At 42.8% G+C, this 27893-nt stretch overlaps 2 protein-coding genes and 1 non-coding gene across 3 annotated transcripts in view; all 3 read left to right on the top strand.

The window, feature by feature from the left end:
- Positions 1-27893, top strand: part of EIF1B (eukaryotic translation initiation factor 1B) — a 634827-nt gene that overhangs the window by 563502 nt on the left and 43432 nt on the right.
- Positions 1-27893, top strand: part of MYRIP (myosin VIIA and Rab interacting protein) — a 334456-nt gene that overhangs the window by 288339 nt on the left and 18224 nt on the right. Inside the window, exons 12-16 of the mRNA XM_049766460.1 lie at positions 281-290; positions 1231-1451; positions 8098-8331; positions 11888-11950; positions 23304-23498. Of these exons, the coding sequence (XP_049622417.1) occupies positions 281-290; positions 1231-1451; positions 8098-8331; positions 11888-11950; positions 23304-23498 (723 nt within the window). The remainder of the gene's footprint in view (positions 1-280; positions 291-1230; positions 1452-8097; positions 8332-11887; positions 11951-23303; positions 23499-27893) is intronic.
- LOC125998531 (U4 spliceosomal RNA) lies at positions 22725-22865 on the top strand. The gene has a single exon (XR_007492076.1). It is a non-coding gene; the product is annotated as a U4 spliceosomal RNA (small nuclear RNA).

The following is a 27893-nucleotide window of genomic DNA, read 5'->3' as shown; positions in this document are numbered from 1 at the left end:
GGGTTGGTTATTTCTTTGCCCTTTGTTGTTGCTGCTGCTGCTGCTGCTGTCATTGTATCTGTGGTGCCCAGAGATCCTTCATCTTGTGCTGAGGATCCCAAACAGCTGAGTCATGCAGATCGAACTCTGGCACATGATCCGGGGAATCCAAGGATCCAATTCACCAATCTCAAGATTTGCCAGGCAAGCTCACTGATGCTGAGTTTTTCCCTACTCCACTCCAGCAGGCTTTGATGTCAGAAAATGTACTGATTTCTCTGAATGAGTGTTTCCTTATTAGGTGTTCAAAAGTAAGCATTCTGGTCTCAAAGGTAGTACAGGGTTAAATCATTTGCCTTGCACATGGCCAACCCAGTTCAATTCCCACTACCACATACGTGCCTCATCAGGAGTGCTGAGTAGGAGCCTGAGTACACTCAGGTATGAGCCACAAACAAATTAGAAAAATGCATTATTAGCTAGGCAAGAGCAATGAAAGAGTGCAGGGGAAGGCAGTTGTTTATTCTTCCCTTGCTCCCTTGAGTGTGTTAGGGTTCGAGTTGACACCCAAGTCGGCGCTGAGAGTCAGACCACTTCCGATAATGCAGGTGCAAAAGGGAGTTTATTCTGCTAGCCAAGACCCAGGTCTCATCCAACCAAGGTCATCTTGACAAGGACCCTGAATTAAATCTTCAAACAGTTTATCTAGGGCTTTACAGGCTTTAAGAACTCAAGCATTTTATTGATTAATACAACAATGCAAGCATTTCATCCACTTGAACAGAAATCACATCATGCTTAGGGTTGATGTCTCAACTTATTGCTGACTCACCTTTGTGCCAGGAGGTCTTTTGTCTGATTTGGGCCCACCTCGTTCCTCTACTTCAGCTGAACAGGGAGGGTCTTGCCCTTTACAGGGTGGGTACGTTATGTTTTTCCCCCCTTGGGCTAACACCCTCTGCCTATGGGGAAGTTATAGAATGAAAAAAATACTTAGGAAGGGCTTTACTGGGGGCTTGGGACAACCTTGCTTCTATGCACAGGGGGGCTTGATTCTCACAAATGCAGAGCATCTCTCTTCTTGGAGCAGCCAGGAGTATAAACTCTCCAATCTATACTCATCTCTCACTTAAAATGCATTTTCAGGCAAGTAGTATGCCCTCACCCTTCCTGCTTCAGGGGACACCTCTTGCTTAGCCGTCCTGAATGCATGTTGGTTAGAACTGAAGAGTATTTACATTGTCTTTGCAGGATTTCTCTCCTGCCCATGCTGGTACCTAAGAGCCAAGGGCAGAGTCTCTGCTGCCTGTGCATCAAGCAGGTCCCACAATGGTCCCTTGGTGCGACTAGCAACCCAACTCTGTGCCCAGCGCCAGGGCTGCAACTTCCAGCAGAGGGAGCCCCCAGCAAAGGAGCTTCCCTTTGCTCTCTTCCGTCTGGGGCCTCCTTCTGAAGCTGCTGTTAGGACCCACGTAGACTGATTCCTACTGCTCCTGTTAGCAGAGCTTCAGGTCAGAGCCTGAGGCTGCTTCTGGATCCCAGTGATGGAGCAATTCAGGTCCAGCTTGTCCTGAATCCAAGAACCACCTTCTCTTTTTTTCTCCACAAGATCCGGCTTAAATCTAGACTATTTTTCTGTCAGGCAGTTGTAGCTCAGGGTCTGGATCCAGACTGACCTGCCTTTGGGTCATTCTAATCTTAGGAGTTTATTTTAAAGGCAATGGGACTTTAGGGGACACAGAAAGCATTACTTTCTTAACTTTATAACAATGTTCCCTGGCATATAAATGCCATCTTAAAGGTGGGGGCAGGCAGTTCTAACTTCCAACTGAGAACTGAGAACATTTATGCCCACATTGCTGGGAGTTCCACAACTTGCTTAAGAATTCCGTTCCAAAGTCCCCCAAAGTTTCTCAGAATTTTCCACTGGCTTCATATTCTTCTTAGTAGCCTGAGTCACACTTCATTACAAAATACAAATTTGTGTGTTCTTCCATTTCAGTCCCCTTGAAAGAGAAGAGCGTCTTCTTCTAACTGCTGACTGAGTCTAGGGCTCTGATCTTTTGTTGTTGTTGTTGTTCTGTTTTGTTTTTGTTTGTTTTTGTGTCACACCCAGTGACACTCAGGGGTTATTCCTGGCTATGCACTCAGAAATTGCTCCTGGCTTGGGAGACCATATTGGACACTGGGGGATCAAACTGCAGTCCATCCTGGGTCAGCCGCATGCAAGGCAAACACCCTATTGCTGCACCATCACTCCGGCCCCCTTAAGTCAAAATCACCTGCAAGTTTGCCATACAAGCCTCTCTGCTTTCCCTTCCCTTCTTTCATTTGCGACTTCCTATGTCCTACCCCAACTATCCTGTGACTGCCTGCTAGAAAGCAGATTTGTTGTTGTTGTTGTTGTTGTTGTTGTTGTTGTTTGGCTGGGAGCCATACCTGACAGTGTTTAGGGGTTACTCCTGGGTCTGCACTCAGGGATCACTCAGTTCCACCTATGATGCTTGGGAGACCATAGTTGGTGCTAGGTATTGAACCTGGTTTGGGCACATAGAAGACTATGAAGACTATCCTATCGCTCTGGCCTATCAGCCTACCCACTGTCCCCTCACTCTGGCCCAGCAGGTGTTTATCCTTCTCTAAGTTTCCTGGCCCTTTTGGTGTTGGGTTCCCCATGGAATTCTGGTTTCAGCTAGTAACTAGAATGAGTGCACATGTGAACAAAAGTTTATGGTGCTTTGGGGGCCCACAAAAACCTTGCATATCTTATTCTAGCCATCATGAAAACCACCTTGGAAATCAGGACATGAAGGGCAGAGTGTAGCGTTTATAACATAATGGGAATTGCTGAATCTAGTTTTCTGTAGAGATAGAAATACTGATTTCCCTCCCAACTGCAATCATGTCCTAATCAAGGTTTTGAAATAAAGAAGAAAAGTTAAAAAAAAAAAGAAATATTGGTTTCTCTGCTTAATACACCTATGATAAGCCCAAATATTATGAGTTATTTTGGAAATCTTGGTGGCTTTTGATGATGATACTTCTGTCCACGCTCATGGTTTTGCATGTCCTGGGTATCTTATCCCCATGGATGTGATTGCAGATCTTAATTGAATTGAATGACTGTTGTTTCACATGAATATGGTTCTTCATGTTCAGATGAGACAAGGCATAACTGATCTCATTGTTAGAAATCTAGTCTAATGTTTCTGCTCATATATGGCTTGTTCCACTTTCCACATACATTGTAATGAATTCTAGAAAGCCCTTCCTTAGAGTCTTATCAAACCCTTGCGTGCAGGCATGCTGGAGACCTGTGTGTTGCAATTGTCTGCTTAAATGTTCCTTTCTTCCCTATACCATGACTTATCTGCACCAGGAACTCGGCAACAATGATAAGAATCTCTCCTCTGAGTTTCCTCCAATGCAGTGCAGGGTATTGCATGTAGAAAGTGCTTTGCACTGAGTTTTCTGGTAATGAGATGCTAGGTGGAGTCTCTCTGTATATGGGGGAGTTTATAAGCCATTACTGATGTCCTAGATAATTCAGTGCATAGCACAACAAGAATAGTAAAAACTATTTAATAAAGTTCAGTTTCTTAGTATTGAAGAGATAGGACAGAGGTTAAGGAGCTTGCCTTGTATGCTGTCAACCCCAGTTTGATCCTTGGCACTTCATATGGTTCTCTGAGGACCACTCCCCCCACCCCAGGAGTGAACCCTGAGCACAGAGTCAGAGTAAGCCCTAAATATCCTTGGTTGTGGCCCGAAATATTAAACAAACTAAATCTCAGTATCTTAGGCTGATCATGACTCCCTCTACTGTCTGACCCAAGCTTGTTTTCTCTGGCCGTGAGTTTGTTCCAGGTTCTGGCTAAGGAAGCATCCACTAGGCCCATCCTGAGGGAGGCTTCCCAAGTTCAGGTCCATAGCATCTCCTGCTCAGTCTGTCCTTGCCATGGCCCCATTCTCTGGGAACTTACCTCCTCAAGCTCAGGAAGGGCCCTTTTAGGGCCGCTAATGGTCCTAGTCTCAGACCTTCCCAAGGGACAAATGGAGAGAGTGATGTAACACACTCAGTTTGTGGCCCCCTGATGAGCTTCCCTCTGCCCTATTCAAGCTTGTTCTCTCTACACCTCTCCTCCACCTCCCAAATCTTCATCACTCCAATCCTGGAAGGTGGAGAGAGCTATAGATGAAAATAGCATAAATGCTATAGATGAAAACAGCACAAATCTACAGGTCTAGTCAATGAGACAGAAGAGTCACAGGAAGGAAAATCCTGACTGTGACACAGTCACAAATAAATAACAAACACTGCTCTGAATGCCACAGTCTTTTCCTGTACCTTAGGATTTACTAATTACTCTATGTTATCATCAGAACTGTCCCCAGGTGTTTTTATCTGGGTCAAAGTGATGGTACAGAGAATAAGACACTTACCTTGCACACAGTTGACCCATGTTTGATTCCTGGCACACCACACACCATATGCTTCCCTGAGCCTCACCAGGAGCACAGTGCCAGGAGTAAGCTCTGAAAAGAGTTGACCATGGCCCAGAAAGCAACAAAAAAAGTCATCTTTTTTTTTTTTTAATTAAAACCATTGTGAATTGCAGATCCTTCATAGTTGTATTTCGGGGCATATAGTCAGAGTTAATTAGGGCCATTCTCACCATCATTGTTGACCTCCCTCTATCAGAGTTCCCAGCATGCCTCCCAGACCTCCACCCTTAGTCCCCTGGCCTACCAGTGCAACAGGTCGATTTGTATTTAGATTGTTATAGTTTGGGTCTCTTGATTCTATTAACCTTGTCTTTGGCTTGGGTATTTAGTTCTGACCTTTTTTCCACCACCAATGTACCTGAGACATCCACTTCTTTTTTTCCTTTTCCCAATTTGTAAAAAGACTCAGAAGTATGAGGTAAAACAAAGTAATTCATGTCCCAAGGTTCTATGAAAAAGGCAGGAGCTCTTATCTAGGAGATTCAAATAAAGTTTTAAAAAGCAGGGAGTGTGGCAAGATTTTTGTTTGTGTGTGTGTGTGTGTGTTTGTTTGTTTGATACATGTGGCAAATGTTGGGAACATTAGGAATGGAATGCCCGTGGCCTAAAAAAATGTGTGTCTCTACCCATGAATACTGTCATTAGACCAACTACAGGCTCTGGCTGTACTAATTGTCCAACTCCAAGGTCTTTCTTCATGGTCCCAGAAAAGGTTCTACTCAATTGCAGTTGTCACAGTTAGGCTTCTATAATTAGAGAGCTTGGATTTTGCACAGATCCTATGTTGAACCCAGGGTGTCACAGAGTGTGGTGCCAGGGTAGCATTCGGGCCTTCTCCAGTTGTCTTGAAGAAAATGTCATCTTTCAAGAACATGCCAAGGTGCTATTCTAGCCCTGGAGAACATGCCTGAACCCCCAAAGAGTAATTCTCAGTCATACTAAGAGGACCCCTGGTCACCCCTCATTGGTCCTTCATCTTGGTTCTTATGTGGAAAATTAGTCTTTTCCATAGGACCCTCTATTTTTTTTCAGTGTATTGTTTTCTTTTTATTTGTCATCTGCTTCCTTCTTAGCACCTTTACACATTATCTTTAGCATTTGTTCAACTGTTACCTGCAAAACTGGTTAATTGCTTAGTTATTGGCAAAACTAGTCATAGACAATGAGGAAAGGATGATTTCAGTTGGTGCTAACAGCTTACAGCACAAACAGTTCCCATCTCTGGCCAGAGAGCGTGTCTGATGTATGTGCTTTGCATCCACAAAAGCTCAAGTGCAATTCCTGGAACCACTGACCACCTCCAGGTTTATATCTGAAGCCCTCAGTACTGCTGGTTGAATAGCATCATGGGCACCTTGAGCAATGCTCGGGAGTTTACCCATACCTCAAAAATATACTAAAAATCCCTTTTAAGTCACAAAGAATTTGTATGAGGCAGGAATGTCATGGAATAAGAGGTCCAGGTGTTCTTCATAAAATTATTTCACAGCAGCTTGATTGATGGATTCATTCTGGTTTATTTGTTCCACTTGTATACCACTGGATCCTTGCTAGGATTGGCTCCAGATTTGGAGAACAAAGTCTGGAAAATTGGACATCAGACCACCTAGCTCCAGTAAAACTGATACAGCTGGGATTGGAGGGGATGGGAATTGTGTACTCAATAAAAAGTTAACCAGTTTAGGAGGAAATAATGTGGCATAGAGCTTTATCTAAGCTCAAGCAGGGGCAGCACCATGAAATGTATACTGCCAAGCCCTATGGACACTAGTTTTCAAGATTTCTTTTGTCCAATTACAAATACTATGGAACAGATTTGATGTAAACCCAGAAAGAAGGAAAGATTCTGTCACACATCTGTAATAAAAAAATAGGATGGTACAAATACTTGTTGCAAAGTATTATGTGTTCAAGACTTTCCAGATAAATGACTAACAGTGAAATACTATATTTTCTTTTGTCCTTATAAGTACATTAATACAAGTCTTTCCTTGGAGAAAATTCAAGTAGGGTACCATTCTGTGAAGACAATCTGAGATTTTTCTTATACAGTCAATTCCACCATCATTGGTAGTCTAAAGAGGTGCTTTCTTTTTGTACTCATCTTCTGAGTCACTGAATAATTGAGAAATGTTGTTCTTTCAGTTCTCTGCTATTACACATATTTTGAGTTCTCATCTGTACGCAATTGAAAGCTAAAATTAGGCTTAAAATGGTGATGATTTATTTTTCTGTTGAATCGTCTTTCTAAATAATTCCATTCTCCTATTGTATTATTTGAGTATCTTTCAGAGAATAATTGGGAATAACCAATGAGTCATGAAAAACAATTCCCAGGATGATGAAATGGAAAGATCTTTTTGAAGATAGGAAAATAATATGGTAAAGAAGCCATCACAAATCTCAGATTGATTATAAAAGGGTCAAGTGAACTAAAAATAGAATGAGTTCCTATGTATTTTTAAAATAAGTACATTTCCTCTTTATTCCTTGGAAGCTCTTCAAGACAAGCCATGAAACATCAAGTCTTATTAATAAATAAAACAACTTAGAGAAGAAACTCACAAACCAAAATTGAATCTAATGGCTCCAAGTGATAGCATGCTGCCTATTAACTGCTCCAATTCCATTACCTGCTCAGATTCCATTTCTTCTGTCCAGTGTACATGCACAACTAAAGAGGCACAATCTCTGTGTCCCCCTGGGGTTCTTCAGGTCTGATCAGGACTTCATGCAGAGGAGAAACCTAGGAGAGAGTTAACCAGTGGCAAGCAGGAGCCATTACCAGCCATGACGGTGAAGCTGGAACTGTAATTATCAAGGAGATGACATGGTGTTCCTGGTACAGCAACTCATTTTAGCTCGGAACACTTTGTTCTCTGCCTAGAATAATGTTCTACACTTGAAACTCCAGCATCTCTTCCACAAAAAAGTTTTTCCTCAGACCCATCAAGTACTCCTTCATGGCTATCAGGTCTCCCCATTTCCACCCTACCTGCTTGCATTTTCTACCCTGATAGTAGTAGTATTAAGATTTGAAAATATCTGCATCAAATGTTGGGCATATCTGCATCATATGTTCCTCTGCATCAATCTTCTTCAAACTTTTCCCAACCCTGATTCCCTCTGTCCTTGTTTCCTTCCTGTGACCCCTGACTGTGGCTTAGCCCTCTAGTCTCATGCTATGCTGCCCCATCACTTAAGCAAATTTGATATATCATGCCTCCCCCCCCCCCCAGAATATTCTGGCTACATGTCCCCAGTTGAGAAATCCTTCTCTAGGGGACTGCGGTTCCCAACAGGTTTGCTCAGTGCTGCAATTGAGCACCAGAACCTTGCTTCCCAGAGGATACAGTATTTTGTGATTGAAAAAAAAGAAAGAAAGAAAGAAAAGGCATTTTTTCTGGGTATAGATGTGACCTTCCCGATCCTTAGACCAAAGTACGTATGTATGTTTATTTGAAAAGGCAAAGCAAGTCCCATCTGTAGAGAAAGCAAATAAGATGAGAGAATTGTTACCTTCCTGGCCTACTCTGGACTTTGGGGATGCTGGCAGCTACAGAATGCATGACCTCGAGGTGCTCTCCATTCATATGTCTGCTTTTCATTTAGGTGCCAGATGATTTATCAGAGACAGACATCAGCAACGAGACTCTGCGTCCTCACCCAGACACCACAGAAGAGCAACGGAGAAACAGGCTGTACGAGTTAGCAATGAAAATGAGTGAAAAGGAGACATCTTCAGGGGAGGAGCAGGAGTCAGAGCTCCAGACAGAATCTGAGACAAGGAAAGCAAGTCTGCCCACTGAAGACAACTGCCAGAGAGTCCAAGAGCAGCTGAAGAAGGTAAGGCTGGCACTACCTGCCAACTCTGCCACTTCTGCAACCAGGGGTGAGGAAATGGCTCCTGTCTCTGCAGAGAGGGGCTGGGCCCTCAGGGAACACCTACTAAAAGACCAGATACCACGAATCTGGGAGAAGGCAAGAGAACACTTCAGAGGAGCACTGGGAGGTTCAAGCAGTAAAGCATTACCACTGGCCTGGGTCCTCCTCCTGAACAAGACAACCTTTTGCGTCTGTCTTTTCCTGTCCAGATTTCTCCCCTTGGTCACAAAAACGCTGTATCTCACCCTCTCAACTACCAGTCATTTTGCCTGTGAATTGAGACATCTGGCCAGTTCTTCTAACAAGAGTGTTATTCCATAGCATAAAGTCTTCATTAAGTGGTCTTCTGAGTCACTTATGTCTGCAGTACTCATATTTTAATTTCTTTGTCTTCTGCTCAGATTGCTATTTTAATGAAGCCTCTTATGAAATCCCAGTGTTTTAAACAGATGAAAACATTGCTGCTCTTAGGATGCCCAAGCACCAACCTAATCTTCAGTCTTACCCCACAGGCTACCACCTGAGTTCCAAGGGACAAGGCTTAAAAACCAATGAATGGAGATGCCACCCCAGCTGCAGATCAGGCAAAAAGGCATCCAGACTCACTGTCCCCTGGTCTGTGTTGTAGCTCTGCCATCTGGGTGCACAGGCCTCGATTTCTTCCATAGCTCCTCCAACTATACCCAGGCCACATGGACCCCAGGCGGGGACCTCCATGCAACCCTCAAGTGAAATTGAGCAAGTGAAGTTGCTTGCATGTCTGTTCTATGCCTGTTAGTGAGGTCGTGAAAGAACTCATTGGATATACAGCCCCTTTTTGCAGAGGAAAAAACTGAGACTGAGGCATGAAGGAATTAGTCAAACCCATAACTGATCAGTTTTAGAGTAAGTTTACAATGTACTTATTCTTGTCATCAAAGGTCTCTTTACAATAAGCTATGTACTTATATCTCTGGTTATATCTTAACATCATTATCTTTGTGATCATATTTTCCCTATGCATTGGATTAGACCCTTTTCAAAAGATTATTGAAAGAAACATGGTTTACAAAGCTATTGAGAGTTGAGTTTTACTTACATATCAATGCCAATCCCACCACCAGTGTCAACTCCCATCATCAGTATTTTGTACTCCACCATCCCTCATCCCATCTACCCCTTGCTGCCTTAACAAGCACATTACAAAGTTGGATGATTGCAGCTTAGATCTCATGTTTTTGAGTTGTTTGAGTCTGTGCTTTGAATTTTTAACTATACCACTGTCACTCATTACCAATATAACCAAAGTCCTGATCTCTATTCCCTTGTTACTCTTCTTTCTTGTCTTCTTCCTTCCTGCCTTGATTTCTTTACTTCTCTGTCCTTTGCCTCCCTAAATTCTGGGGTTAAGGATGATCTAGGCATCCCCCTTTACTGCATTACATTTCTCATTCAGTTATTCTTTTTTTTTTTTTTTTTTGGTTTTTGGGCCACACCCGGCGGTGCTCAGGGGTTACTCCTGGCGGTCTGCTCAGAAATAGCTCCTGGCAGGCACGGGGGACCATATGGGACACCGGGATTCAAACCAACCACCTTAGGTCCTGGATCGGCTGCTTGCAAGGCAAACGCCGCTGTGCTATCTCTCCGGGCCCCTCATTCAGTTATTCTATAATACCACAGATAAGTGAGATCATGCTATGCTTGTCTTTCTTTTCTAGCTTACTTTATTCAACATATTATCTTTCAGTTCCAACCAGCTTATAGCAAAGTGCTTGATTTCATCACACCTTGCATGGCATTCCATTGTGTGTGAATATATACCACATCTTCATGGTCCATTCACCTGTGGTTGGACACCTAAGGTTGGACACTATGAGAGCATATCTTAGTTATTGTACTTAGTTAGTAGTGTAGCAAAGAATAGTGATGTGCATATGTCCTTATGAATAAATGTGTTTAAGTCCTGGGGTTCGATATCCAAATATGGGGTTGCTGGGTAATGTGGCAGCTTGATTCTAAGTTTATAAGGACTCTCCATGCCATTTTTCAAAGGGGTTGAATCAAATAATATTCTCACCAGCAGTAGATTAGAGTACCTTTTTCACCAGCACAGATTGTTCCTACTATTTTTGTTTGTTTGTTTGTTTGTTTGTTTGGGTCACACCTGGCAGCACTCAGGGGTTACTCCTGGCTCTAGGCTCAGAAATCGCTCCTGGCAGGCTTGGAGGACCATATGGGATGCCAGGATTCAAACTACCATCCTTCTGCATGCAAGCAAAATGCCCTACCTTCATGCTTTCTCTCCAGCCCTGTTTCTACTATTTTTGATAGATGCCATGCTCATGGTGTGAGATGATATCTCATTGTTGTCTTGATTTCAATTTCCCTAATGATGTGTGATGATGAGCAATTTCCCATGTCTCTAGGTATTCTTAATGTACTATCTTTTATTTTTCTTAAATTCCACAGATGAGTGAGACTATTATGTGTCTGTCTCTTTCCCTCTGATTCATTTCACTCAGCATAATAGTTCCCATATCTATCCATGCATAGGAAAATTTCATGACTTTATTTTTCTTGATGGTTGCATAGTATTTCAGTTTCTTTAGCCACTCATCTGGGTTATTTTCAGATTCTGGCTATTGTAAACAGCATGACGATAAATGTAGGTGTGCAGAGGGCATTTCTGTAGTGTGTTTTTGTGTTCTTAGGGTATATCCCTAGAAGTGGTAGAGCTGGATCATGAGAGCTCAATTTCCAGTTTTTATACAGGGTGTTTTTAATCTGATTTTATTGTTCTTTGTGAGTTTTTATATATCATTGATATCAAGCCTTTATCTGAGGTGCTGAATGCAGTATCTTTTCCATTTAATTAGCTGTCTTTTAGTTTTAGTCCATGTTTTCTTTTGCCATGCAAAAAGCTTGATATAGTCTCATGCTATGTGTGCACTCTTTAACAAGTTGTTGGCATACTCTCCTTCATCCAATTAATATCTAAATTAGCTCCAATGGAGGATACGGACTTACGTATGAGCACAGGTGTTTAAAGAGGGACACAGAAGTAGCACAGGGATTGCATAAAGTTGAATCTGTTTTGAGCCCCTACGCCACATGGTTCCCTGGTGGCCCTGGAGGTCCCTGAGGATTGATAAGGTGTCCCTGGTAGTCCCTAGTCCCTCAGAGTTCAAACTTTGAGCACTGCATCCTCAGCAGCTAAAAAGAGATATTAATTTGCATCTTCTCTTTGTAAGAGGTAATACTTGCCTAATTTTTGTTTCTCATGGTAGAAACATGAAATCAAGTGTCATTGTCCATATGTGTCTCCCCTTTCTAACAATTCCTCACCACTCTATGAAGATTCAGAACCGTTCGTTTCAGATAGCAATTTTATTGAAGAAGAGTGTATTCCTTTCCAGGTGATGCTAAGTGAGAGTGTCGAGACTGATCTCTGTCTTCCAAGCTGCATTGTACTCTGTGGGTCTTGGGCTTGTGGAGGAATTAATCCTCTTTCTAACTTTCTACTTCACTGCTGCCCTAGGGGAAAAAAGAAGCCTTAGCTGTACACTCTGAGCTCCAACTCTTATCTACAGTGCTTAAACAGGTGAGGAAGTTTCAGTGCACTCGTGTTGTCATGGCATCAAGCATCACAGTGTTCGAGCTGTAGGAGGGGCCTGCCTGGCCGGGAAGAAGGAATTTCTGGTTCTATCTTGTATATCTGGGACTGTCGCAGAATTCGTCTTCATTTCTGGGCAACAGATGAACTGAGTGCTAAAGCAAAAATCTTTCCAGAATATTTACAAAGCAAATATACCTCTGTAAAATAACTACATTAACAACTATCATGATGGGGCCGGCAAGGTGACGCTAGAGGTAAGGTGTCTGCCTTGCAAGCGCTAGCCGAGGAAGGACCGTGGTTCGATCCCCCAGCATCCCATATGGTCCCCCCAAGCCAGGGGCAATTTCTGAGCGCGTAGCCAGGAGTAACCCCTGAGCATCAAACGGGTGTGGCTCGAAAAAAAATTACAAAAAATAAAATTACAAAAATAAAAACTATCATGACAATGGTAGTGAGTGAGAGAAATAGAATGCCTGTCTCGAATACAGGCAGGGGGATGTGGGAAGGAGGGAGATGGGGGGCATTGGCGGTGGGAAGGTTGCACTGGTGAAGGGGGGTGTTCGTTTTTATAACTGAAACCCAACTACAAACATGTTTGAAATCATGGTGCCTAAATAAAAATATTATTTAAAAAAAATTCTCTGTAAAGTAAAAAAAAAAACAACTGTAAAATACCTGTAAAAAACAAACAAACAAACAAACAAACAAAAAAAAAACCTCTGTGAAGAAATTTAATGGATTGTATAGGTTGGAGTTAAGGTTGCCTTACATGCAGCCAACCCTAGTTTAACCCCTGCTAGTGCTGCCTATGGTTCCCTGAGCACTACCAGTGGGTCACTTCTGAGCACAGAACCAAAAATAGTCTTTGAGCACCACCATGTATGACCCAAACTCACCCCCATCCACCAAATGAAATTCTCTAAAATGCAGCCACCAGGGAGACAGTAGCTATGTGTATATTCCACCTCAGTTCTTTAAGCAATATATTGTTTTTGCAAGGAAACACTGAAAACTTACTAGCCTGAATGGCTAGTAAGGGACTCTTAGGAAATGAAGAGAATGGGGCCAAGAAGCATATGGGCATCGGCCTTGAAATAGCAAAGGCAAACTGGTATAGATGCAAGTAGGTATGTCTGATTTCAGAGAATTGAGACTGTTTTTGCTTTATTACTATGTCTTCCCCCTTCTCTCTAGCATTCTGAATGAGAGAGTAAAGTGGTCATCTACAAGTGAGGAGATTTGGGATGTCAGAATGGTGGAGAGACTCTGAAATAGCTACTGCACAGAATAAATTAGAAAATTATGTAGAGAAGTAGAAAGAGTCCCCAGGAGGGCCTGAGCAATTGCACAGCGGTAGGGCGTTCGCTTTCCAGGTGGCTGAACTGGGCCAGACCTGGGTTTGTTCCCCAGCATCCTATATGGTTCCTCCAAGCCTGCCAGGAGTGATTTCTGAGTGCAGAGCCAGGAGTAACCTCTGAGCACTGCTGGGTGTGTCCTAAAAGAAAAATTAAAAAAAATTTTTTTTTTTTTAGTAAAGAACTAAATGAACTAAACTCTTAACTATGTAGCATTAATGTGAAAAACTATAATTAGAAGAAACTGGATAAATAAGAGTTAGAAAGATCATCATCGGGGCCAGAGCAATAGCACAGCAGTAGGGCCTTTGCCTTGCACGTGGCTGACCCAGGATAGACCTGGGTTCAATCCCCAGCATCCCATATGGTCCCCCGACCCTGCCACGAGTGATTTATGAGTACAGATCCAGGAGTAACCCCTGAGTGCCACTGGGTGTGGCCCCAAAACAAAACAAAACAAAACAAAGAAACAGAAAGAGTCCCTATGGGCAGTGAAGATCAAAGAATGTGAACGTTTCTCAGACAGAAAGAGCTATAAAAGGCCAGAGCAGCCTTGCAACTCAGATAAGCGCAAAATTCAAAGAGCCATTCTGTTAGAAAAAAAAAAAAAAAAGCAAGTTTTGCAGTAGCAGGTTTATTGATAAATCTAGAACATGCAGCATAATTACACAGCTCTGCTTAGCTGGTATTGGCATTTACATTAGTGCTGCCCATTTTGAGGATTTCCAGTTTATCCATTAATTTGCCTTGGACTAAAATTCATAGATGAATCTTAAACCAGATTGAGAGGGCGTGGGAGGACAAAATGGAAATCAATTACATCCATAAAAGGAGCAAAAAATGCACAGTCAAAATGTAACAAAAAAAAAACAACAAAACCTGCAAATCTCCAAGAAATCTAGCAGTTTTCTACGCGGCAGGAAAGATAGTGTGAAGATTAATTATTCTAGAATTGGAATATAAGTTTAATATAATTCTAAAAAATTCTCAACCAGACATTTTTTCTTTATTTTGGGGGGCTCTGACAGTGACATACCCATATGGTCCATATCAGAAATCAAAACCAGATCAGCCATCTGCAAGACAAATGCCCTACCTAGTACTATCACTCCAGTCCCTCAACCAATTTTTTTTTTAACTTTGAAGAGGGTACAGGTACTTTTAATAGTACAGCAGGTAGGGCATTTGCTTTGCTTGCCAACAACCCAGGTTCAATCCTTAGGACCATAGAAAGTGACCATAGAACCTTCTATTGTCCCCGGAGCTCACCAGGAGTGATTCCTATGACTATGGCTTAACTCCTGAGCACCACCAGGTGTGGCCCAAAACAAAGCCAAAATAAAGTGATAAATGAGAAGATTCAGGGCCGGAGTGATATCACAGCAGGTAGGGTATTTGCCTTGCATGCTGCCAGCCCAGAATCGATCCCCAGAATATGGTCTTGGAGCACAGCCAAAAGTGGTTACTGAACGCAGAGTCACTCACACCTTTGAGTGCTGCCAGATGTGACCCAAAAACCAAAAAGGAATAAAAAGATTCAAATAATTATCTGATTCAAGTCAAGAATCACAAGGTGAGAGCAATAGCATAGTGGGTAAATGTTTGCCTCGCATGTGGCCAACATGTTTGCCTCGCATGTGGCCAACATGCTTGACACCTGGCATTCCATATGGTTCCCTGACCCTGCCAGGAGTAAGTTCTTAGTACAGAGCCAGGAATAATCCCCAAGCACTACCGGTTATGGCCCAAAAATAAAGCCAATACAAAAGAGTCAGGAATCACTTACAGGGGCCGGAGAGATAACATGGAGGTAAGGCGTTTGCCTTTCATGCAGAAGGTCATTAGTTCGAATCCCAGCATCCCATATGGTCCCCCAAGCCTACCAGGAGGGATTTCTGAGTGTGAAGCCAGGAGTAACCCCTGAGCGCTGCCAGATGTGACCCAAAAAACAAAAAAACAAAAAATGAAAAGAAAAAGAAAAAAAGAAATCACACAGTTTTGAAAAGTAAGAGTTATAAAGAGGACCTACCTATTAAGATAGTTATGGTGTTTTAAAGAACACTGTAATTGAACTTGTGATAAAGCCATATAAGATGTTATGAAATAGTCCAGAAGTATGACCTAGAATATATTAGATTTCAACTCCTAATTTATCTCATTATTCCCAACCTATCTTTCAACCTTGACTTGGAAGAGATCATTTCTTAAAAATAGAAGATATTGGAATAAATTTTCACTGGGTCCTTTATTTTAATTAAAATATTTATTTAAGCATCATGATTACAAACATGTTTGTAGTTGGGTTTCAGTAATAGAAAAGAACACCCCCCTTTCACCAGTGCAAGCTTTTTACCACCAATGTCTCATCTCCCTCCTCCCCCCACCCCCTGCCTGTCTTCAAGTCAGGCATTCTACTTCTCTCACTCATCTACATTGTCATGATAGTTGTTAGTGTAGTCATTTCTTTAACTGCATACATCGCTCTTTGTGGTAAGCTTCATTTCATGGGCTGGTCCTTCAGCCCTCATCTCTATTGTCTCTGGGGTTTATTACAATAATGTCTTTCTTTCTTTCTTTCTTTCTTTCTTTCTTTCTTTCTTTCTTTCTTTCTTTCTTTCTTTCTTTCTTTCTTTCTTTCTTTCTTTCTTTCTTTCTTTCTTTCTTTCTTTCTTTCTTTCTTTCTTCTTCTTCTTTCTTCTCTCTTTCTTTCTCTTCTTTCTCTCTCTCTTTCTTTCTTTCTTTCTTTCTTTCTTTCTTTCTTTCTTTCTTTCTTTCTTTCTTTCTTTCTGTTTTTTGTTTTTTTTTTGGGGGGGCCCACACCTGGTGGTGCTCAGGGGTTACTTCTGGCTGTCTGCTCAGAAATCGCTTCTGGCAGGCACAGGGGACCATATGGGGCGCCGGGATTCGAACCAACCACCTTTGGTCCTGGATGGGCTGCTTGCAAGGCAAACACTGCTGTGCTATCTCTCCGGGCCCGTCTTTTATTTTTCTTAAATCTAATAATTTACTCCTTTCCTAAACCACTTTGACCCTCAAAACTTAGATGATCGAAGAACCCAGACTTTCCGAAATTCTAAATAGCCTAAGACTGCATTGTTTTCGCTCATTTCACAGCTAAATTATTGGTTCCTGCTCCCATTTCCTACCGCACCTCTGTGCCTCCCCTCCCTCTTTCATGAGATCCCTCTTTTGGGACCGGAGTCTGCTTCTTTCTGGAGAATGTATTTCGATGGGATGTGGAGGCATCGCCTGGCGCCTGATGTTTTATGCGAAGTGAAACACATTTGCATGGAATTTTTCTAGCAGATTTCTGTGAGCTATTGAGGAGAACATATGGGGTTTCTTTTCTTGCCTTACGTCGAAATCAGGGCATTTGAACAAATTTTCCTGCTTGCTCTGGTAGTTTGATAGAAGCATTTCCTAATGCCAAGATAGCATCTGGACACGAAACAGAAGAAAGAGCAGACTAGGGAAGAAAGCTTCAGCACATGTAAAGCAGCCTTTCTCATGAATCCAAGTTTCTTCTCCCTGCCACTGGCTCTCCTCAGTGTGTCAACAGGCTACAAAGAACTTCCAGTTACTTCCATGTACTCCTGCCCCATGGCCAAGGGACCATCTCCACCAGACTCAGATGATGGGCAGAACTGCAGAAATTGAGGGTGCCCTGCATTCAGCCTCTCTCCCTCCTGGTGACAGCTCATGGCTGTGATTAAACAACCTCCCTCTATTCCACCACCATTGCTCCCGGCCTTTCTCTCATTTTTTGCAAGCAGGAGGGAGTGTGCCAGGAAAGAGGCAAGAAGGCTTCTGAGCCCAGAGCCCCTGAGCTCCCCTCCCAGCTCAGCCATGTCTCCCCTGAGTCAGTGTCTGTCCCACTCTGCTGAAAAATTAGAGCTTCCCCCCGACATGGCTGTGGTGAGGACTCAATGGAATAACAAGGAGGCTGCTTCTGTGAAAAACTGGAGTCCTCCTTTCTTCTCCCACCCCTCCCAAGAACAGTACTGGTCAGGGTAGGCGGCACAGCCATTGGCTTCCCTAGCCACAGTTATCCATCTTCCTGAGTCCAGCTGACCTTTAGGGATTCCCTATAAAGTTCTTTCTGCTGCTGGAGCTGGAGCAATAGCACAGCATTAGGGAGTTCGCCTTGCACACAGCTGATCTAGGACGAACCTGATTTGATCCCCAGCATCCCATATGATCCTCCAAAGCCAGGAGTGATTTCTGCTCACATAGCCAGGAGTAACCTAAGTGTCACCAGTTGTGATACTTGGGCAAAGAGCCTTCCTGTGTTCTCCAGATTCATAGAAGCTTGTGGGTTTTTTGCACAATGAAACTTTAAAATGGAAAAAAAAAAGGAACAAGAGATGTTCAAGGATTGCAAGTAGGCAAATATTCTTAGAGTTGTAGATAAGCATATTTTCCTCTTAAGAATATTTGGTTCTTTCTCTGCATTTGACATGTTTTTAGAAAAGGAAAAGATGTGAAGGGACAGGATGGAGAGGCTGTTCAGCTGAAGTTTATGTATCAAGAGACGAAAAAGCTAAAGTCTCACTCTGGGCTGTAGTCCATGAAAAGAAAGAAATAAAGCAGCTGGAGGGGCCAGAGAGATAGCACAGCGATGCTTGCCTTGCAAGCAGCCGACCCAGGACCTAAGGTGGTTGGTTCGAATCCTGGTGCCCCATATGGCCCCCTGTGCCTGCCAGGAGCAATTTCTGAACAGATAGCCAGGAGTAACCCCTGAGCACCACCGGGTGTGGCCCAAAAACCAAAACCAAAACAAAACAAAAAAAGAAATAAAGAAGCTGGGACTGAGAACAGGCATATAGTTCAGCAGGCAGGGTGCTTGCCTTGCATACAGCAGACCCAGATTTAATTTCAGGCATCCTATTCATATGGTCCCTCAAACACAGCCAGGAGTGGAGTGATCTCTGAGCTCAGCCAAGAGTAAGTAAGAGTAAAAGTGCACTGCTAGGTTGGATCACCCAAAACAACGCCCCCCCCCCGAAAAAAAAAACCCCACCATCTGGGATTAAGAATATGTGAATCCTGATGTGGGGTCTTTTTCAGATCCAAGAACGTGACCCTTTTGGCAAGGTACCAACCTTAAAATGTAACAAACTCCCTGGAAGGTCTGGTTATGTCCATGATGGTCATAGGCAGGAAGCCTGAGTTTTTGTTGAAGTGGACACTTGTCTCTCTGTCATGGGAAGGCAGATGGGGTTTAGTTGCCCAGTGTTGATGGTGGGCTTCGCCTCGAACTTATGAAATTCACATGGATTTGATTTTCGGGAGGTAAAGTAGGGTGCTTTTTTTTTATCAACCTTGGGAGGCTGATACTCAGACTTTCCAGGACTATAGATGGAAGGATGAGGTTTGCTGGTGATCTGGCAGACACCCTGGTGGGCTCACAATGGGCCTTTCTGAAGGGAAGACACACAGGCCTGGGTCAATCAAATGAGTTGCCTTTGAGCCACAATTGATGGTGCTACTTCATGGGTTCTTGGACACAGGCATTTTCCCAGCAATGGAGTCCCTCGGCTACTTTTTGTCTTGGGGACCAACTTTGCATTCATCCTGTCATTAGCCGATTTTACCTGCCCTTTATCTGAATTATGAAACTATCACATTTGAGCCACTTCCTAGTTAGTGCCTGAAGTCATGCTGTCCTAGCACTCTCGGCTGTCCACTCTTGCTCTGTGTGTGTGCCCTCAGCTCCTCAGTGGGGTCTGAGCACTAGAAACACAAAGAATCCTTTCACTTTTTGTTTCTCACACACACACAAGGCACCCTGCCAACGCTCGTCCATTCTTCACCACCAGCTTTTCATCTGAACAAAGCCTTTTCCATTGCTAAATATAGCCTTATTTAACATAATTGTAAAAGGGGCTTTCTGCCAGCCTATGGGCATTTTACATTTACATTGGAGAGTGTTAGCCCTGGAACAAATCTGATCTCTCACCAGGTTTAGATTACTTTCCCTGTGCTTGCCCTAGAGCTAAAAAAAAAAGGCATGTCTCTTTTCTTTGAGGGAATGCTCCCCCCAAATGCCACTCCCAGAAATTCACAGCCTACTGATGCAGGGCTGATTATTTCAGGGTGGGAATGCCAGGCAGTTTGTGCCTGACTGTCTTAAGGCTATCAGTGACCCTGATCATTATTTGCCAGTTGGCAGCATGGACCACCCCCAATATTCAAGCCAATTGCCAGCTCCAGTGTGACAGAAGATCTTGTGTCATCAACATTGGTCTCTACAAATGCTAATGAATTTTAGTTTGTGTTATCCAGTGGAGAGCAAAATTGTAACAGTCATCCATCATTTTAATCCTGTCCAGACTCCATGTCATTGTTTTCAGCACTATCCCCAGCAGGAGGCCTAGGTCTTGGGCCAGATCACAAACCATCCAGGTTCTGTGATGGTGCCCTCCACCAGCCAGCTGCCAGGCTGCTCCATTCTGACATGGCAAATGTCAAAGTAAATGTCTACAGGGTCAGGAAAGTATTAGCCACAGTGACTGGGAAGGGCTAAAAGCATGTTATAAAGTCAGGAGTATCATTCGTTTTCTACATATTTCAGTATCTAGAGGAGAGAAGGTGCACCCCAAGCCTTCAATAAAATGTAGAATAAGTGGTAGGAGTGGAAGGAAAGTGGGAAATGCAGAGGTCCTCAAAGGCTCTCCCTTATCAAAAGCATGTCTTTGTATTATGTTTACTTCCAGCACGCATCCCCTTTGATCAACTAGACAAGACTCTTTAAATTGAGATTGGGGTAAAATTTTTACTCTCTCCTTTCCTTCATATAAAAAGCTAATTTTTTTCTGAGTCTCAGAGTCAACATGTCTTCATTTTGGAAAAACTTACAGAGGCATTTCTCTTGCCAAATAACTGGCAAACCTTCTCAATAATGATTTATTTACTAACAGAAGGATAAGCATTGGCTTTAATACATATATTGCTGCCTGCTTCTAAAACAGAATGAAGCTTTTGCTGGCAGCTGTTTCATGCCCAAATAATTTTCAGCCCTATTTGTTTCCAAATTTGCCATATCAAGGTCCAGGATTTTGGAGGGGAATGAGGCATAGTATCTGAAAATTTCTCCCAAGGTTAAGAATTGACACTGTCTGCTTCCTTGGACTCTGCTTATTCAGGTGGGTCTATCTACATTGTGCTTATTCTGGTGGGGTCTATCTGCACCTGCCCTGCTTTCCCAACATCCCAGATCCAATTTGGGGGACTTGTAGAGAGTCGTTTGCATCAAAGGAGCAGGACATTTGGGTTAGCCAGTAGCTGTTTTGGAGTAGAAAGGCTGGACAGGTACGTCATGCATGTTTGCCCGAATGGATTGACAGGTTCAAGACCATGATTGGGGAAGCCTCAGCCATCATCCTATTATTTAGATGCTTTGATTCTTGTGAGGCAGTGGGAAGACCACTAAAAAACATTAGCTAGTGAAATAAAGGTCTACACTAGATTCCACTCAAAGGAATAAACATCAGACATTCAACCACCTAATGTCATGTATGTTTTAGCTAGATCAGATACCTAACTTAGAACATACCAAGGTTATTAAAATTCTAAGTTTTCTCAAAATATTTTAATGCTTAAAAATACATGGTGAGGTAATATTTGACTCCCAATTTATAAATCCCATGATAATGGAGACCCAGAGATAGCTCAGAGGATTAAATCATGATTCTGGCATGAACTTTGAGTTCAACCACTGGCATGCCCCCTCCTCACCCTACCTCTGCACTGCCAGTAGCATCAGGTGTATGTAGCCCTGGTGTCCCCTGCCACCAGTAAGTTCAAGCATGGAGCCAGCCAACTCACACACTGAGTACCACTGCAAATGACCCTTTAGTCTTCTGAGCACTACTTGAGGGACAAAAACACTGCTTTCAATCACACCCCTCAACAAAATTTATTTTAGAGCAGGATGCAGGTAATTGAGGGCTCTTGCTGCCCTTGCTTGTCATGAGTGCGGCTTGATTTGATCACATAGACTGGAAAAAAATGATTGTAGATGGAAACCAAACCCGCCAAGTGTCAATGATCTCAACAGGTTATTGCTTTGTGTTGTTGTTCTGATAAACTAAAAGATGCACATAATACTTTGTGGTTTAAATGCTCTATTATTTAATCACCTTGTCTCAGCTTTAGGTTGCTTGCAATTTTGAAATGTTCAGTCATGAATGTAAATGCTGGAGCATCTTATGCCCACTAGAAATATGCTCTGCAAAAAAGAAAAATTCTGGCTAAACAAGGCTTTCACTGATAGAGAGTTGTCATTTTTGTGTAGTAAGTATTTAGAGGCAAGGGTTAATTCTCCTGATTCAACTGATCCGCTGAACTCAACCATTCTGCTGAACTCAAAAACCACTCCAGGTGAGAGTCAAGGAGTAGATTAAAATATAAAAATAAAAACACCCACTTGTTGGGTGAGGCACAGAGTTTCTAGCCCTCAGGGTGGCGGGTCTGATGAAGAAGGGTAGTTGTGGAGAAATAATTCACAAGCAGTCAGACAAAGTTTCATCGAAGTCAGCTGGCTTTATTCCCTCACAGCCTTTTCTCTGCCATGATTCTTTCTGCTATCTGCTTTCTTTTCCGGGCAGCTTCTTTTGCTGCTTCTCTGGCTCTCTGCCTTTTGCTGCTCCCTTGCTGCTGCTCCCTGTGCTGCTTATCCCATGCCTCTCCTTCTCAAGCTCTCTGTTGCTTCTAAAACCAGCACTTTTATTTATCCACTACATCCCCACCCACAAGAACGGGGTGGGCTATATAATTCAGTTGTGATTAACATCTCAAAAGAAGAGGTTAGGGAAACAGGAAGTTGGTGGCAGGGTTACATCAGGGAATCATCTATGGTGCAGGGGATTCAAATCTTGTTGTCTCCATACAAGGCAATTGCCTTACTTTCTGAACTGTTGCTTCAACCCTGTTCCAATAACTATGGAGCCAAGTTCTTTTCCTGGATCTTTCTGATCCCACTTACTTCTTGTTATACTTGTTGGCCCATTATTTCATATCTAAATCCAGGTAAGAAAGAAGAAGGGAAGGAGAGCATTTGATGCTGAAGAAACCAAACCTTTTCTGGAAATCTCAGCCAGCTTTCCCTTCAAACTCACTAGCCAGAACTATGTCACATAGTTCTGCCCTGGATGCAAGGACCGCTGGGAAATGGGGTATTTTTCTATTTAGTCACTTTGGCAGAAGACGAGGAAAAATGTGTATTTGAGACCAGGTGTGTCTGAACTAATACAAGTAGCTACTAAGACAATGAAGATAAACTGTTCTATAATATTGATCCTACAGAAAATAATACTGACTTCCACAAATGGGAAGCCATTTGGCCAAGGTCACGTAATTAAGAAAATAAGGACTTAGATTGTGAGTACAAATCTCCCAAAGTAAGCTTTGCGCAGTGGCAGTATCGTAGCCAATAAGGTTTATCCGAGGCGCGATTATTGCTAATGGAAAACTTTTCCCAATACCCCGCCGTGACGACTTGAAATATAGTTGGCATTGCCAATTTTTGACAGTCTCTACAGAGACTGAAAAAAAAATCTCCCAAAGTTCTCTATAATATCCCCTGGATACAGTTGGATGATTTTAAGCTCTGTCATGGAAGTAAGTTTTCTGATTAGTAAATCAGAAATGAGATGATGGATTTAAAACTATTGGCACTGGGCAGAGCAAGTGGTAGCTTCTTCTCCCGCAGTCTTCTTTCCCTTCCACAAAGAATCATAAGTAATTCTTTGTGAAGGAAGCTAGACTCAGCTCTCTCTACCTCTCTAACCCCTTCCAGGTTCCTTCTTGCTGCATAGCCCCTTCACTTTCTTTGATACAATGGTGTGTGTGTTTGTGTGTGTACATACACATGCTTAACAATGGAATCAATCTCATGAAGCGTACCATGACAATTTACACTCCATGTCATTGTTAATGTGCTGTTCTTGTATTCTGTCCCCTTCTGTTATTGGACCAAACAGAAGTATTCTGCTGTTTCTCTCTGCAACATCTCCACAGAAGTCCTGAAAGTCATCAACGCCACTGAGGAGTTGATAGCAGAGTCTTCAGGGCCCTGGGAGTGTCCAGCTATCCCTCCTGAGAAAGAGAAGGGAACATTTCCTCTCGGGACTGACCAAGTGAGACTGGATAAGCAGCTGACCTCCCTGGAAGAAAATGTAAGAGCCACTTGCATGGGGGTGAGGAAGAGGCCTATTCTAGACAAAATGTGTGGTGACAAGAAGTAGATGAGTGCTAGTATATAGACACATGACCACCTTCAGAGCAGATGGTCTTAGAAAGGGTCTTCGTCTGTTCCCTTAGAGCAGACCCTGAGATGTCATTAGCCCCCAGTGCTTCAGGGAAGGCTGGTAAGGGGACAGGGAAAAGTATGGAGTGAATGGACAGTGTCCAATGAGAGAAACCCTTTGAACTTTGACTGTAGAGCTGAAATTACCGACCAGAGGGAGGTAGGGGAAAAGAGGCAAGCTACATGGTGGAGGGTCTTTAGCACATGTAGAGGTAGTAATGCATTCACCGTGTACCTCACCATGTACAAAATGAAGGAAGAGGAAGAAAACAAGGAAAGGTCTGATCTTAAAGAGTATTTTGGGGGCTGGGAAGGTGGCGCTAGAGGTAAGGTGTCTGTCTGCCTTGCAAGCGCTAGCGTAGGACAGACCGCGGTTCGATCCTCCAGCATCCCATATGATCCCCCAAGCCAGGGGCGATTTCTGAGCGCATAGCCAGGAGTAACCCCTGAGCGTCAAATGGGTGTGGCCCAAAAACCAAAAAAATAAAGAGTATCTCAGACCTGGTCCTTTGCAGAATATGAGTCGTCTCTTGGAGTCCTCTTGAACTCAGGGAACAGAGCAATTCCTTCCTGCAACCAGCGGGCAGGCACTTCTTCTTTACTCATTCAGTGTCTCCAGTGGGCCATAGACAGACTTGAGCTGTTGGAAGCTGAAGTATATGAAACTTAGGATGGTGAGGATTGGAGGCAGGTAGAAACTATGAGTTGGATTTGTGAGGATCCAGTGCCATAACATGAATTGGGAGGCAGATGCTGCCAATAAACTTGGCTCTTTCCTGCTTCACAGACATCTACTAGTGATGGATTGCTCTATCAGAGAAGAATAGATTTTGTACTAACATCTACAGACATGAAGGAGAATGTCAGTAATGATTCAAAGAGGATTTTCAAAAAATGAGTGTGAGTGAACACAAAGATTTGGACAGGAAGCAGTTAGGCCACTGTCATACTGACCTGCCCAGAAAACTCATGCCAGAGGGATCCCCATCTTCCCTTCTTTCTGATTAGAGCTGAGACAGTGTAGAGTTTGGGGTGCTGTGGTGAATGCTGCCACTAGAAATCATAAACAGGTATTCAGTTATTACTGTAAAAAGTTAAAAACAACAATACCTCCAAGTAACTCAAGGTATTTTATTTTAGTTATTTTGTTTTTGAAGTAAGAATCTATTTAGAGAAATGTAAGGTGAGTCAGAGAAAGTACACATCATACACTATGGACAACTGAGAATGTGCTAAGGTATTGTTAAAAGACCAATATTTATTTCATTTGAAGTTAAGATTCAGGGGCTGGAGAGAATACAGCAGACAAGGTGTTTGTTTTTCACATGGCCCACTCAGATTCTATCTCTGGCACACCATGTGGGCCTCCTGAAGCATGCCAGGAGTGAGTCCTGATTGCAGAACCAATCAGGAGTAAGCACTGAGTATTACCCCCAAACCATAAATAAGAAAAAAATAAAGTTAAGTTTCACCCTTTAAACTCCTATAGAAACTGAGTCTGTGTGACCACTTAGCTATCCTATTTATTTATTTATTTATTTATTGGCTATCCTTTATACCCATGTATCTATTACCTATTAGATAGGTATGCTGACATTTGGGATATCTCATCTTCATTGGGGGTGTGATTAGGGACTGTTCTATATCTTGGAATACACCATCCCTTATCTCTACTCACTTGCCAATGACAACACCCATTTTGTTGTGATCATCAAAAAGCCTCCAGGCATTGTGGGCTGTTGGAGGTGTTGTGAGAGGTCACACAGGGGCATAGTGTCCTCTAGACTGGGAGCCAGGTCTATAAATCCTCACAGAACAGGGCTGCTATCACTCATGGCTTAGCCTCCTCCCTCTTTCCTGAGCCTAGCACAGAAGATGTTCCCAGTGTATGTTCATCTGATATATGATTACATTAGCTGACTGACTTCTTTTTATTTGTTTGTTTCCTTTGGTTAGGTACCCCACCTGGTGCAAAAGGAATAAGTCAATTTACTCCTGGCTCTATGCTCAGGGATCACTCCTGTTGGTAATTAGGGAATGATCATATATGATGCTAGAGATTGAAACTAGGTCATCTATGTGCAAGACAAGCATCCTACCCACTGTAGTAGCTTTTTTGCCCCTGAAATCCCTTTTCAAAGAAATGTTTTGCTTCTAATGTGCAGTTCTTTGTTCTTTAAATATATCTATTAAACAGTTATTTTAGCATCACTTGTCTTACAAGACCACATAGAATTGAAAATGTCAAAGATACAGTTCACCAGAAAAGGGATTTCCTTTATTCTTTTTTTTTTTCTTTTTGGTTTTTGGGCCATATCTGGCAACACTCATAACTGGCTCTGTGCTCAGAAATTACTCCTGGAAGGCTCAGGGAAACACATAAGATGCTGGAGATTGGGGCCGGGCGGTGGCGCTAAAGGTAAGGTGCCTGCCTTGCCTGCGCTAGCCTTGGATGGACCGCGGTTCGATCCCCCGGTGTCCCATATGGTCCCCCAAGCCAGGAGCAACTTCTGAGCACATAGCCAGGAGTAACCCCTGAGCGTTACCGGGTGTGGCCCAAAAACAAAAAAACAAAAAAAACAAAGATGCTGGAGATTGAATCTGGCTTGGCTGCATACAAGGTAAAAATACTTTATTCGCTGTGCCCCAGGAAAGCAAAAATTTTAATATTTATTTTAAATTAAGGTAAATCATTTTTTTTTCTTCTTTTTTACACCCATCACCAGTGCAACATTCCCATCACCAATGTCCCAAGTCTCCCTCCTCCCCACCCGACCCCCGCCTGTACTCTAAACAGGTTCTCAATTTCCCTCATACATTCTCATTATTAGGACAGTTCAAAATGTAGTTATTTATCCAACTAAACTCATCACTCTTTGTGATGAGCTTCCTGAGGTGAGCTGGAACTTCTAGCTCTTTTCTCTTTTGTGTCTGAAAGTTATTATTGCAAGAATGTCTTTCATTTTTCTTAAAACCCATAAATGTGTGAGACCATTCTGCGTTTTTCTCTCTCTTTCTGACTTATTTCACTCAGCATAATAGATTCCATGTACATCCATGTATAGGAAAATTTCATGACTTCATCTCTCCTGACAGCTGCATAATATTCCATAGTGTATATTTACCTAAATTAAGGTAAATCATTTTATAAGAGTGTAAATGTTTTAATAGTACAATATTACCACTGTTGCAAGTCAGCCCCTGAAGAGGTTGACTGATGGAGGGATGGAGGATGAGGCCTTTCTCTTCCAGCTCGGAGCACGCATCTGCCACCCTGTCTAGCCGACAGTTCTGAGGTGAAATGGCGGGTAAACAGCTCGCAGACAGTCAGGCTCGTGGAAATATTCGCTTTATTCGGTGGACAAGACTGAAGTCCAAAGTCTCAGTCTCAGTTCCAGCCAAAAAGCCCCGGCCTTCCACAGACCCTTGTTTTTATCCCCCAGAGTCAGGTACCACCCAATGGTGGGATCAGATACCAACCAATGGTGGAAGCAGAATCAGGTACTATCCTAGGGTGGGGGGCAGAATGCCAGGTCACACCCTAGGGTAGGGCACAATCACCAGTTTAGGGTGAGTAACATAGTAGTCCCCTAAAATATTTACATACACAACAACCACACTATACCCAGTAAAGTGCCAGTAGTCCAGTCACTGTCCATTCAACCGTTCTGCTCACTTTCCCTTCAATCCCCATGTAATGTGAACTATAGACTGTAAAGACTTGGCTTATCTGATATTGTCTGTTCTCTCACTTTATTTTTTTATATTCCACACATGAGTGAGATCATTTAGTACTTGCTTATCCTTCTGACTTAATACTTTTTGCATAACCCTCTCCAATCCTATTATGTTTATAGCAAAAGGTAGAATTTTTGGTAGTTGTTTGTTTTTTGGATCACACTTGATGATGCTTAGGGTTTACTCCTGGCTCTGCCCTCTGGAGTTACTTCTAGCAATGCTCAGGGAATCATATGGGATGTCAGTAATTGAATCCAGGCTGGCCATGTGCAAGGCAAGCACTCTATCCACTGTACTATCTCTCTGGTCCCTCTTTGTAATTTTTATAGCTAAATATAATTTTATTACCTGTACACCAATGACTAATCTATATTTCATTTTAGTCAAATAGTATTCCATTGTCATTACACCACACCTTTTTTTTTTTTTTTTTTTGGTTTTTGGGCCACACCCAGCAGTGCTCAGGGGTTACCCCTGGCTGTCTGCTCAGAAATAGCTCCTGGCAGGCACGGGGGACCATGTGGGA

The sequence above is a fragment of the Suncus etruscus genome, chromosome 20 (assembly GCF_024139225.1).
Source record: "Suncus etruscus isolate mSunEtr1 chromosome 20, mSunEtr1.pri.cur, whole genome shotgun sequence".
Lineage (NCBI taxonomy): Eukaryota > Metazoa > Chordata > Mammalia > Eulipotyphla > Soricidae > Suncus > Suncus etruscus.
The sequence above is the reverse complement of the archived record's forward strand: the minus strand, read 5'-3'. Positions and strand labels throughout refer to the sequence as shown.